Source organism: Myotis lucifugus, unplaced genomic scaffold, assembly GCF_000147115.1.
Source record: "Myotis lucifugus unplaced genomic scaffold, Myoluc2.0 scaffold_45, whole genome shotgun sequence".
Taxonomy (NCBI): Eukaryota; Metazoa; Chordata; class Mammalia; order Chiroptera; family Vespertilionidae; genus Myotis; species Myotis lucifugus.
Window position 1 is genome coordinate 663,197 of NW_005871093.1, and position 12,594 is coordinate 675,790.

At 56.8% G+C, this 12,594-nt stretch overlaps 1 protein-coding gene across 4 annotated transcripts; it reads right to left on the reverse strand.

Moving 5' to 3' along the window:
- Positions 1 to 3,673: 3,673 nt before the first annotated feature.
- ASL (argininosuccinate lyase) lies at positions 3,674 to 12,594 on the reverse strand. 4 transcript variants are annotated; one of them, XM_006088212.3, is made up of 16 exons: positions 12,580 to 12,594; positions 9,293 to 9,487; positions 8,807 to 8,890; positions 8,457 to 8,513; positions 8,220 to 8,317; positions 7,096 to 7,173; positions 6,935 to 7,012; positions 6,474 to 6,526; positions 6,071 to 6,133; positions 5,778 to 5,892; positions 5,571 to 5,655; positions 5,401 to 5,460; positions 5,049 to 5,132; positions 4,192 to 4,272; positions 3,961 to 4,067; positions 3,674 to 3,871 (listed from the first exon to the last, which is right to left on the reverse strand). In XM_006088212.3, exons 1-16 carry the CDS (start codon positions 12,589 to 12,591, stop codon positions 3,727 to 3,729), a joined length of 1,395 nt encoding a protein of 464 aa, XP_006088274.1. In that variant the 5' UTR covers positions 12,592 to 12,594; the 3' UTR covers positions 3,674 to 3,726. The 4 variants fall into 4 exon arrangements, with proteins under 4 accessions (XP_006088274.1, XP_023609207.1, XP_023609209.1 ...); XM_023753439.1 differs by lacking the exon at positions 12,580 to 12,594 and adding an exon at positions 12,255 to 12,338 and having other exon boundaries at positions 6,474 to 6,616; XM_023753441.1 differs by lacking the exon at positions 12,580 to 12,594 and adding an exon at positions 12,255 to 12,330.

The window sequence follows — 12,594 nt, forward strand, 5'->3', positions numbered from 1 at the left end:
TTGTAGCTAGACAACTCTTAGATCTTATACATGGGCTAGCTGATTGGTTTCTTTTTCAGAGACATAGATAACATCTAACATTTTTCTGATATCCTTGTGTTTAACTGCTGTGGCTTGCTGAATCTAAGCAGCTGAGTTTGATACAAGTTCGATGCCACTAGCTTCACTAACTTTCTGGACTTGAGATATTGAATGAACAATGCTTGGCCCCATATGAACACTACAGGTAGATTTTTTATTTCAGATAGATTTTTTTTTATACAAAAATGATCAGATTTCAATAAGAGCCCCACTCTCCTGAACAGAGACGTTGATAGGGAAGTGAGCATTCACCGACCTCATCCTGTAAAGGAGGCCCAGGGAGCACCCTCAACCATGTGCCTTGACTCCAGACTGTGTGAACTATGGCCAGTTTCTTTCTCTTCCCCACTGTTTGTCAACTCGGAGCCTCTTCCTTTTATTTCCAAGGAGGCCGAGTTCTACATTGACGAAGTCCCTTGCAGAATGATCTCATCAAGAAACTCTGTATCCGCCCAAGCCGGTTGAGCAGTGGTTAGAGCACCAACCCTTGGAGGGCTGAGGGTTTGATTCCCAGTCAAGGGCACGTACGTACCTCACACCTCGGTTGCAGGTTCCATCCCGGGCCCTGGTCAGGGCACAAGCGGGAGGTAACCAACGATGTTTCTCTCTCCCCGCCCCCCCCTCCCTTCCACGCTACAAAAATCAATGAAAAAAATATTCTCACTCCTCAATAAGGATAAAAAAAACCCACTCTGTACCTATTAGCTATCTATCTTTCTATCCCTCACACCCAGCCCTAAGCAACCACTAATCTTTTTGTCTGCATAGATTTGCCATTATGGATGTTTCACATAAATAAATTATATAATATATGGTCTCTTACCTCTTACATATTTTGAAATTAAGTGTGTTTACATTGTAATTTTGCTTTGTACCACAATTAGTTGGAATCAGTGTTTTTTAGCCCTGTGATTTTATACGTTTTTAAAGATTAGCAGAACATTACAGCAAATCCAGAGTTAAATTTTATCATCCCTTCCCGGAAGAGAAGCCCAGAGGCTCTATTTCTCAAGGAAACAAAATGAAAAGGAGTACAAATAGCCACCGAGGGAGTTAGGACATTTCGACCTTTTATTGAAGATTTTACCATCTAGGCCCCTGATCCCCAGGTCCTGCCTGCCCTGGGGTCTGAGCTCACCTTTGAGATGAAAAAGGCTGGGCGACGGATGGGTCAGGGCTGTCTCCTGCCCATTTCCAGACTGTGGGGCTGCCCTGTCAGTAGGAAAGATGCCTGAGGACACCCAGAGGTCACTCAAAGGGGCAAGGGTGAAGGAAAGAGAGGAATGTCCCATCTGCTAGAGGAAGCAGCAGTTATTGGAGCAAGGACTAAAGATGAGGCATTTGCTTGGCTGGTGTGGCTCAGTGGTTGAACATCAACCTATGAACCAGGTCATGGTTTGATTCTCTGTCAGGACACATGTGGGCTTGATCCCGTGTGGAGCATGCAGGAGGCAGCCAATCAATGATTCTCTATCATCATTGATGTTTCTATCTCCCCCTCTCCCTTCCTCTCTGAAATCAATTTTAAAAATATATATATATATATTAGAGGCCCGGTACATGAAATTCATGAGGGGGGGTGAAATTCATGGTGGGGGGTCCCTCAGCCCGGCCTACACCCTCTCCAATCTGGGACCCCTCAGGGGATGTCTGACTGCCGGTTTAGGCCCATAAACTGATCCTGCAATCCAGGACCACTGGCTCCTAACCACTCACCTGCCTGCCTGCCTAATGCCCCCAACTGCCCTCCCCTGCTGCCCTGCTGGCCTGGTCGCCCCCAACTGCTCTCCTCTGCCAGCCTGATCTCACCCCCGACTGCCCTACACTGCTGGCCTGATCTTGCCCCCAACTGCCCTACACTGCTGGCCTGATCGCCCCTAACCCTCTGCCAGCCTGATCTCGCCCCTAATTGCTCTCCTCTGCCAGCCTGATCTCACCCCTAACTGCCTCTGCCTTGGCCTCCACTACCGTGGCTTTGTCCAGAAGGAAGTCGGACATCCGGAAGATGGCCGGTTGCCTGGTCTAATTAGCAAGTTACCCTTTTATTGCTATAGATGAGGCACTTGCCAACAGGCCAGGCCAGCTCTTGAGGCTGCCTAGGGAGCCACAGGTACTTCAGGTGGGGATATTCTGCAAGGTCAGCCACAGGACAGGCATCTGCTAAGGTGGTATGTGGAAGCTCTGCCTTGGGTCTGACCCGAAGGAGGAAGCTTGTCAACCTGACCTACTCCTTCTGAGTTCACATCTAGAGGTCAACCACTTTCCCAGGAATCCCTTTCCCCAGCAAAAATCCTTTGTCTCAAATATTGGGTGGGACTCATACAACTCTGGGACATGACCCAGAAGTGAGCAGCTGTTGTAGTGTCAATCGTAAACTTAACCAAGTAGATGCTCTAAGTTAGAGGATGGCTCTGGAAACCTCCACATTCTCCTTGGACAATTTTAAGTGAGTTCAGAGGGTTGGGAGGACGTGCTCTGGCTGAGGGGGAGCAGAGAGGAGGCAGGAACGAAGGTCCAGTGTCAAAGGAAGACCTGGCTTATAGGAAGAGGGCAGGAGAGGAAAAACACAAAAAGGAGCTAAAATGGTAAGTTTCTGAAGTTGGGTTTGAAATAAGGACACAGTGACGAGATGCCTGCTGCTTGTTTTAATCCCATCTCCTCTGTCCGGGGAGCATGCTCTTCAGATTAGAAATGGAAGGAAAAATGTTGGTCAAGGAATCGAAAGCCCAGTGTAGTGCGCTGAATGGTGTCCCCTCCAAATTCAGTTCACCCCTTATCAGATGTATCGTTGGCGAATATATTCTCCCACTCAGTAGGTTGTCTTTGTTTTGTTGATGGTTCCCTTTGCTGTGCAAAAACTTTTTAATTTGATGCAGTCCCATTTGTTTTTTTCTTTTGTTCTCCTTAACCAAGGAGATAGATCAGAAAAAAATATTAGTAAGAGCAATGTGAGAGTTTACTGCCTATGTTTTCTTCTAGAAGTTTCATGGTTTCAGGTCTTACATTTACATCTCTAATCCATTTTGAGTTTTTTTCTTGTATATGCTGTAAGAAGGTGCTTTAATTACATTTTTTTTGCATGTATCTGTCCAATTTTCCCAATACCATTTATTGACTAGAGTATCTCTGCCCATTGGAGGAGGTGCCTTCTTATAACCTGTGTATGAAGCTTACCTAGTGCCAGGCATCGTACACCAACTATCCCTCAGGACAACGATACCCTGCAATTGTGCCTGATGGCCCAGGGGAGGTGGGTTAAGCGGGAAGAATGGGAGTAGGGGGGCCTCGGGGACCCTGGAAGGAAGGAGATAGACAGGGACTGACTGGTGAATGAAGCCCTCAGGTCCCAACAGGGCTCCAGGGAGGCCAGTCCTGCCAAGACACCCAGGACAGGAGGTCACTGTGATGCCCCCACCCCCCCACCCCCCGCCCAGTGAAGGGAAGAGGGGTCTGAGCAGGGCAGAGGCTCTGATGAAATGCAATGCCCACCGTGACTCGCCATCCTTGTCCAGTTTCTTCACCTCCTTGATGACCTCCACTGCCTCCCAACAGACCCCAGCATGCCCCAGGGAGGGAGTCAGGCTCGGCAGGAGACAGGCAGCAGCCTCCTCGAGGCGCACTTTATTGGGGAGCGGGGTGGGGGACCTAGGCCTGCTGGGCTCGAAGCAGCGCTCGCACCTGGCTGATCTGCCAGTCGACGCTGGAGCGGGCGGTGCCACCCAGGGCAGAATACTGCTCCACGCTGTGCCCGTAGTCCCACACCTGGCTCACGTCGCCCGAGAACAGGTGGCTGGGGAAAGGAAGGAGATGGGCTAGCGCAGCCCAGCCATGCAGCCTCAGGGACCTGGGAGGCAGCGGAGGGAGGGGAGGGGGCCGCACCTGATGGTCTGTAGCTCCTGCAGCGACAGCTGGTTGAGGGCGACCCCCTTGGTCTCCGCCATGAACACTGCTTTCCCAGAGGCCTCGTGGGCCTGGCGGAATGGCATCTGCAGGTGCCGAGCAGAGGGCAGCACTGAAGCAGGCTTCCTGGCTCCCTGCCCTGCTGTGGGTACCTGTGCCTCCCTAACCACCCCTACCCCTGGCCCTCCACCCCAGCCGCCCCACACTCACCCCTTTGCGGACCAGGTAGTAGGCGAGGTCAGTGGCCAGCATGTCAGGACTAAGAGCCTGCACCATGTTCTCACGGTGAATCTGGGGGTGTGGGTGGGGAAGTGGTGAGTCTTGGGGCCCTGGGGACACCAGGCCTGAAGCTGCCAGCTCCAAGCTTACCCCTCAGCCAGTATGTCTCCTGCCCTGGGCAGATCCACTCTTTCCCACCCTGTTTGCTCTCTCCGGCTCGAGCTGTCTTTTCATAATTATTGATAATTTGTAAGTGTGCTATAGGGGTTGCCGTTACGTTTCCAGAGTCCTTATCTTTAGTGCACATCAGAATCACCTGCAGGATTTATTACAAATACAGACCGCAGGGCCCCATCCCCGGAGTCGGATCCAGTGTTACTGGAATGAGGCCCAGAATTGCACTCTCTCAAGTTCCCAGGTGATGCAGACACTGCTGGTCCCAGAACCACTGCTTTAGACACATCCTGAACTAGTTAGGATTGAAATGATACGCAGATGGGGATCTGGTTCAAATAAGGGGGTGGGGTGAAGATAGCTGCCAAATCAAGAATGGCCAGGAGGTGGCTATTGCTGAAGCCGGGTGTTGGTACACAGGGGGTTATTACACATGTTCCCAACCGTTGCATAATGGAATTTCCCATAATAAAAAGAAATCTGGTCAGGCCAGGTGATGGGACCCCTTGAGTCTAACTACTTCCATAGTTTTGCCCCTCAAAGGCAGGACCAAGCACATGTCCCCTGCCTGCCCCTGCCCCAGGGCTTCTGGACCACCCACCCTAGCCTCCTCTCATGATCACCCTCTGCCCATCCCAGAGTTTAGGGACCGGGAGAGAAGATGCGTGTCTTACCTGCAACGTAGAGATGACGCCAGTGGCCACCTGGAGGACGGCACCCATGGTGTCTGACACTTCAAACACGGCTTCCTTGTCCTCCTGAGAGGGAGGCACGTGGCAGGAGGTGAGGGCTCAGCAGCCCCATCCCTCACGGAGGCATCCCCACTGCTTTCCACTGGGACCACTCAGCACCCCCCACACCCCACACCGAGGGAGAGGAGAGAGCTCTCAGGGTGGTCCGGGTCTGGGAGCACGGGATGGAGCGTGGCAATTCTGTGGGGCCCCTGCCTGGAAGTGCCAGGGCCCTGAGAACTGGTACGTGGCGTATATGCAGAGGGGCCCCTCCCCACCGCCCGCAGCCTCACACCTGTAAGTCCTTGTTGTAGGTGCTCGGAAGTCCCTTGAGGGTCATCAGGAGCCCAGCACACTGAGGGCAGAGTGAGGGTCAGGAGGCGGGACCTCGGAGCCCGCCCTGGAAGCTTCCCCAGGACCTCCCGGGTCAGCCAGAGGCTTTGCCCTGCTCCCTGCCCGTCTCACCCGTCCAAACACTCGGCCCGCCTTGCTCCGGATCAGCTCCAGGCTGTCCGGGTTTTTCTTCTGGGGCATCAGGCTGCTTCCAGTGCTAGGGACAGAGATGCTGGGGCTGAAGGGGCTCCTCTGCCCCGGGCTGCTCTGCTGGCTGGGGCGGAGAGGAAGGAAGCCATGTGGGGGCGCAGAGCGGGGCAGGGCAGCGCGCGGCCTTACCTGTAGGCATCGGAGAGCTGCACAAAGCTGAATTCCTTGGTGCCGTAGAGGATGAGATCCTCAGCCATCCTGCTGAGATGGGTCATGCACAGCGAGGCCCAGAACAGGAACTCGGCTTGTGGGAGGGGAGGGAAGGCAGGCTCTCGGGTCACCAGGCCTCCCTTGCTCTCCACCCGCCTGGAGAAGCTCCAGGTGGACCATATGGGAGGGGGAGGCAGCTGGAGAGGACGGGGACTGGGGCACAGAGACGGGGCACCGTGCAGGGGATGAGTGGGCTGGCCCCCAGGACTCACCCACAAAGTCTCGCTCACTGGTAGCATCCATGCTGTTGAGAGTGATGGCCCCAAATTTGAGTTCTGGACAAGGGGGAGAAGGGGAAGGCAATAGGGCTGGGCTGGTGGACAAGGATGGGCCTCCTCCACCCTGAACCAGGCTGCCCAGCCACCTCCCCATGGCCCCCTTTCAGGGAGGAGGAGTAGGGAGGGACAGGAGGTGAGGAGGGCCTCTTGTACGGGTCCCAGAGGGAGGCAGGAGCCCTGAGTGTACCCAGGGCCATGCACCTCTGTCACAGGCCTTCCCTTGCCGCTCTAACTTCAGTGTCCGTAGGTAACAGGATTCACCCAGACCCCTGCCCTCTCTCTGCAAGACCCCGGCAGAAGCTGATGGTGATCTCCCGAGGGTGGGCGGAGGGCTTACCTGTTCGGAGCAGCTCCCGGTCCACACCCAGAGGATTGCCTGCAATGGCCCCACTGCAGGGGCAGGGGATTCTGAGTGACCAGGGCTCCTGGAAAGCAGGCCCTGGCACATACACACCCAGAGTTGCATCCTGGTTGCCAGGGCTACGGCCAGTCAGCTTGGTGCCTGACACTTGTCCCCGTGCAGGGAATGGCAGGCTGTGGGTAACTGGCTGGCTCTCAGGGGCTTCTCTGGAGAGCTCGGGCCCTGCTCTGACACACTTGCTAGCTTGGTTGTCCACACCCTGAGAGAACTGGGTGTCCCTGCCAGATCCCGCCTGCCTATGTAGGAAGAACTCTGGATGGGAAGGCCGGTCCCCTCGGTCCTTGCTGGCTCCTCCTCTTCTGTCAATCCCCAAGGGCCATGCTGATTATGTGGCAGCAGCCCTGTCCCCACCCTCGGAGCACTGGGACCTCACTCACCTCCCCAGGGGCAGGACGTTGATCCGCTTCTGCACCTCCAGCAGCCTCTCAGAGTCTCTGGTCAGTGCCACGGCGTGGCTGTGGGAAGCCAGGGAACGGAAGGTCAGGGCAGCCAGGGGGCCTCCCCTCCATCAGGGCCCCTCCATCACCGTCCCACTCACCTCAGGATCCAGTGGCTCCAGCGGATGGGCTGAGCCCTCTGCAGGTGTGTGTACCCTGGGAAGAGGATGTCCCGTTCCCTGTGGGGGAAGAGTAGGGGCAGGGTGCCTGAGGGCCTGCCGGCCTGGCCCCTCCAGAAAACAGCAGGGCAGGTCTACCGGGACCTCCCTGCACGAGGGGTCGAGTGATCTCCGGGGGATAAATCATTGTAAGGGAACAGACCCAAGACCAAGCGTGGATTAGACCCTCCGCTCGGGTCTTTGCTACTCACAGCACAGCGGGTACCACCTGGCAGTGGGAGCCACGTCTGTGAGGGAGAAGCTCCCCAGGAGCCCAGAGAGCCGGGGGCCCTTCAGAGTGGGCGGGACAGAGGCCGAGTGCTGTGGGCGCTGGTTCTGGTTTGTTTTTTTTAGTAAACATTACTGAGGTGATGACTCACATACAATCCTCTCATTTGAAGTGTACAACCATCACCACGTCAATTTTAGAACCTTTCACTACCCCACAAGAGAAGGCCAGCACTCCTCAGCAGGCCCTCTTTCCTCCTCCGGCCCCCAAGGGTGATGGTGCTTGTGCCCTGGTTTGCCCCCAGGTGATGCGGTCTGTGAAACAGAGGTCACAGGGAGTTGGGGAAAAGGAGGGGTCAACCCTGTCCCTGACACCAAATAGGGACTTCTCAGTAGCCAAGGCACAGAAGCCAAAGCTTGGGGATGAGGCTGGTGGGAGGCAGCCTTTGGCTCTGTCCTTTGCCAGCGTGCTGGGCAGAAATGGGGACGAGGGGCACAGGCGGCTGGGGAGCGGCTCTGTCTGCCCCAGGCACGGCCGGCCCCCTTCCTCAGGCTTCAGGGCATCTGCCCAGTGCTTTAGCTTCCTGCTTGTGAATCCTCAAAGTGTGAGCTTGCCCCGCCTGCCGTGGGGTAAGGTATACTGCAAGAAATGCCCCACTCCTGCTGCTCTGCTCACTCAGTCCAGGAGCTCTGGGACCCCCTGCACCCCAAGGCCTGGCTCCCCTACCCTCTTCACCCCTGCCTCCTAGGGCTGGTATTCAAGCTGCCTGTCTCAGGGGAGAAGAGACCTGGCTGCCTTCATGCCCTTCTCTGCACCTAGGCGTCCCCAGGGGACTCACGCCTCTGCCCGGTCCACCATGGTTCTGATGAGCTCCCGGAGGAGGGCAGAGAGCGTCGAGCAGTTCTGCCGCATCCACAGCCTGAGATCTGTGACCACCTGTGGAGGGGAGGCGGCACTCAGGGAGACTGATGGGTGACTCCCCTGGGGAGCCAGGACAGCTGCTGAGCCCCAACGCTGCTGTCTGAGCTCCCCAAGGTTGGGCAGCACAGGGTGGGGGTGGAGGGGCTGGCGGCACCTGGTCGTTCCGACTTCGTCCTGTGTGCAGTTTCCCTGCGGTTTCACCAATGAGCTCCTAGGGGTGGAGGAGGCATGGGTCAGGGTCTGCTGCTCACGCCCGGTGGGGTCCGCCCAGGTGGACATGCTTCCTCCCTGCCCCGGAGTCCTCCCTCCCTGCCCCAGGGACCCCGGGTCCCGCCCAAGTCTCTGCCCTCTCTGCCCAGGCCTCCTGTTCTGAAGTCCCGCCCAAACTCTGCCAATGACGAAGTGAACAGACATTTGGTGCTTATGCTCAATGTGGCCCAGGGCAAGTGGAGAGGGAAGGCGGGGGCAGGGGGTGGGAGAGAGAGGAGGGAGGATGGCTCATACCTTGAGACGCCGCTCATTGGCTGTGTGGATGTCCTCATCGTTGGGATTTAGTTTGAAGGTGCCCTGGGCCCACTCCTCCGCCACCTGTAGTAGATGGCAGCCACCCAGGGTTCGGGTTGCCAGCCAGGGGCACCCAAGGGGGCCAACCCTTTTTCCCCCTCCCCCCTGTTCCTTGATTGCCCCGGGATGGGAGCGGAGTCCGGGAAGTCCTCCCCGCCGGGGGGGGGGGGGGGGGGGGGCTGTGCAGCCCCCACCCAAGGGAGCATCTCAGGCCCTATGCACCTTTGCCCATGAGCCACGGGGCATTCAGGATGAAGAGAGCCAGCGAGCTCTGTACAGGGGTAAAGGGCCCCTCTCTAGGTGCATAATCACCACAAAGGGATGTGAGAGGCTTAGGATGACACTGCAACCTGTGCTGGGGGATGCGGTGGGAGCCCGAGGCCACAGGAAGGGGCCCTCGGAAGGACCCTGGGGCATGAACAGTACCTTGTCCAGGCCGTGGAGTATCTTGTCCATCTCAGCCTTGGTGAGGAGCCCTGCCTTCTGCAGGCCCCGGCTATAGGCCTTGCTGCCTTGCACATCCACTTCCCACAGCTGCCGGTCGTAGGCGATGGACGCGTTGAACTTCTCCATGATGGGGTCCACGGCGCCCACAAACCGGCCGCCCCATAGCTTCCCGCTCTGGCCAGGAGAGCAGGAGCAATTAATCTCCCCGCCCTCCGCCAACCTGCAGGGCAGTGCCTCTCACAAAGGGCCCGCAGGAGGGTTATCAAGGTGATGGCAGTGGCAGCCAGCAAGCGGGCAGGATTATTCTCACTGGACAGATAAGGAAACTGAGGCTGAGAGAGAGGCAGGCACTTGCCCAAGGAGGAGTGTGGGAAGGTGGCTGGACAGTGAAGTTAGGGCTCTTTCCCACCACCTGACACTGCTCCAGGGAGACGGTGGCAGGGTACAAGGACCCCTGAGACCACAGCAGAACTTCTGCTACTGGCCAAGGTGGCATCCAGAGTTTGAATCAGCTCTGATGTACCAGTGATAATGATATAATCCTGGTAACGTCTCAGCTTACCAGGCACTGTTCTAAATGCTGGGCACGTACTGACAGCGACCCTCTGAAGTGGGCACCAATCTCTCCGGCACGGAGAGGGGGAAACTGAAGCCCAGAACAGTTATGTATCTTTTGCTCTCGCCAGGGGTGGCAGAGCCAGGACTGCCGTCCAGCAGTGTGAAGGCAGCCCGCGCACACTCTGAACCCACATTCCGCCAGGACCTCTGCTGGCTCTGCTATTCTGAACGTCTGCTGCAAGGACAGGCAGGGAGGCACCGAGGGACCCATCAGGCTCAAGTTACCTGCATCTCCCTCCCATCGCTCGGGGCAGGATCGAAGGTCCCATCTCCAAAACTTCTTTGGAGAGCACCTCCGACACACCTGTTATCACTGGCCTTCTAGGAGGTCACTAGCTGCCCCTCTGCCCCCAGGAGCCAAGGGCAGAGAGATGGGATAGAGACATCTGTTTTGAAAGAGGGCATAGGCCAGGGCATGGGACAGATGGGGGAGGGGTGCAGAACACCTTTGAAGCAGTCTGAGTACTCAGAGTGCCAAGGATTAGGAAGAGAGTGTGCCACGGTGGAGGTGTGGGTGGTACTTCTCTGGCATCTTTCCCCTGGAGTGGGGTTTAAATGGCCACTGGGGACATGTCCTCCTCTGTCCCTCTGTTAGCCACCTGACCATGACCACGTTATATAACCTCTCAAAGCCTCAGGATTGCCCCTCTATCGATTTGATAAAATTTGCCAAGTGCATACACAGCACAGTGCCTGCCACTCGATAAGGACTCAGTAAATTCTAGGTATTACTAAGGGAGCAGCCGAGGCCTGCGTGGGCCAGGGTGTGCCTTAGCTTGGTTCCTGTGTGCACCATGGGGCCTCCGCCACGCTCAGGCCCAGGCTGTGAGCTGACCCCTCAGTGCCCAGCAGCCTTGGCCACCCTGCAGCAGCTGCCTCCGCCCCCTCAGCCTTTTGTTTTTTTTGTTTTTTCCCCCCACCCCTCAGCCTTTTGAACTGGGCCTGCCCCTTACCCTCTCTGCCCCAGCAAACCTTGATCTCCATCAAAACATGGGGTCCCGCCCTAACCGGTTTGGCTCAGTGGATAGAGCGTCGGCCTGCGGACTGAAAGGTCCCAGGTTCGATTCCGGTCAAGGGCATGTACCTTGGTTGCGGGCACATCCCCAGTAGGAGATGTGCAGGAGGCAGCTGATCGATGTTTCTCTCTCATCGATGTTTCTAGCTCTCTATCCCTCCCCCTTCCTCTCTGTAAAAAAAATCCATAAAAAATATATATTAAAAAAATTAAAGAAGTAAAAAAAAAACCCATGGGGTCCCAGGCCTAACTATTGGGGCCAGCGGCTAACTATTGGGGCCAGAGGGCCAGGGCCAGCCAGTAAGGATGGGGAGCCAGCCTGCCCTCAGCCAGAGGCACCACCTCTCCCAGCAGGTCCCTGGACTCCCTGCCTGGGTTGTTAGTAATAACAACTACTTAACAAGTGGGGCTGCCGCCAAACCAATTAGTGCAAACCCACAGGACAGCCTGGGGCAAGCAGAGGTCACCTGGCACCCTGGTCTCCTGAAAGCAGCCTTTTCTGCTTTGGGGCCAAGCTCCACCCCACTGGCAGGCTTAAAAGGACCCCAGGAAAATGTCAGAATGAGGTGCCACAGCCTGGGCACCGGGAAAGCCCAATGTGGTGGGAGAGGGAACTGCTAAGGCAGCGAACATCTGGGCCAGAATGATCCCGTTAGGGCAAGGGGCAGGGGCACTGGGTTGGGCTGAGATGTTACTGTGAGTACACTCTGCCACCACTTACTGAGCACCTACTGTTACCTGGCCCTGTCTAGGCATTCTATATGTGCTGTCACACCCTCCTACGAGGGGGGCACTGTCACTCCTGTTTTATAAACGAGAAGAGAGGTTCTGGGAGGTCGAGTGACTGTTCAGAAACCAAGTCTGTTGGGCTCCAAAGTCCAGGCCCTGCCCCCAGCCCTCCACCGGGACCTCGAAGCTGGCAGGGCAGGCATTCTTATCCCATTTATTCAGATGCACAAACAGGTCCAGAGGAGGAAGTGAGTTGCCAGCTAATGAGGGCCAGGAGGGACTGAAATGCAGACCGCCTGCTTCCCAGGTCCCACGACATCAAGCAAACAGTCCCTTTTACCTGAAGGGTTCCAAGCAATGACCTCATAAATCTAGTACCTTACAGAGGGAGGCAGACGGCTATCATCCCCCCTATTTGCCAGATAAATCAGCGGGGGCACAGGAAAGGAGCTGTGCCTCAGACTCCTGCCACGCTGGTCAGGAAGACAACCCAGGAGTCCTCTGGCTCTAGGGCAGGGAGGAAGCTTCGGGGCACTGGGGCCACTGGGGTCCCTGGGGCCGCAGGGCAAGGTCCCCTACCTCCTGGCTCTTTCCACCGCCTGTCATGTGGATTCTGCGACTCGGGGACACCTGCTTCGGCAGCAGGTGGGGTCAGGGCCGCCTTCCCGAGCAGTGTGCTTCGGTGGGTTTGCCACACAGACTCAGGGAAGGGGCGCGGGAGGGGCGCAGGTCTCTGCCAGGTGCCCGCTGCCTGGAGCCGGTAAGGACCATCACCAGGAGGGCGGCCAGCGACAGGTGTGGCACCAGGAGATCCGCGCGCAGGTCGCGGCTGCGGCTGGCCCCAGGGCGCCCCTCCCCCTCGTCCGGAGTCTGGCAGGACCCGCGTCCCCGAGGCGCCACTCACCTCCGATGCCATGTT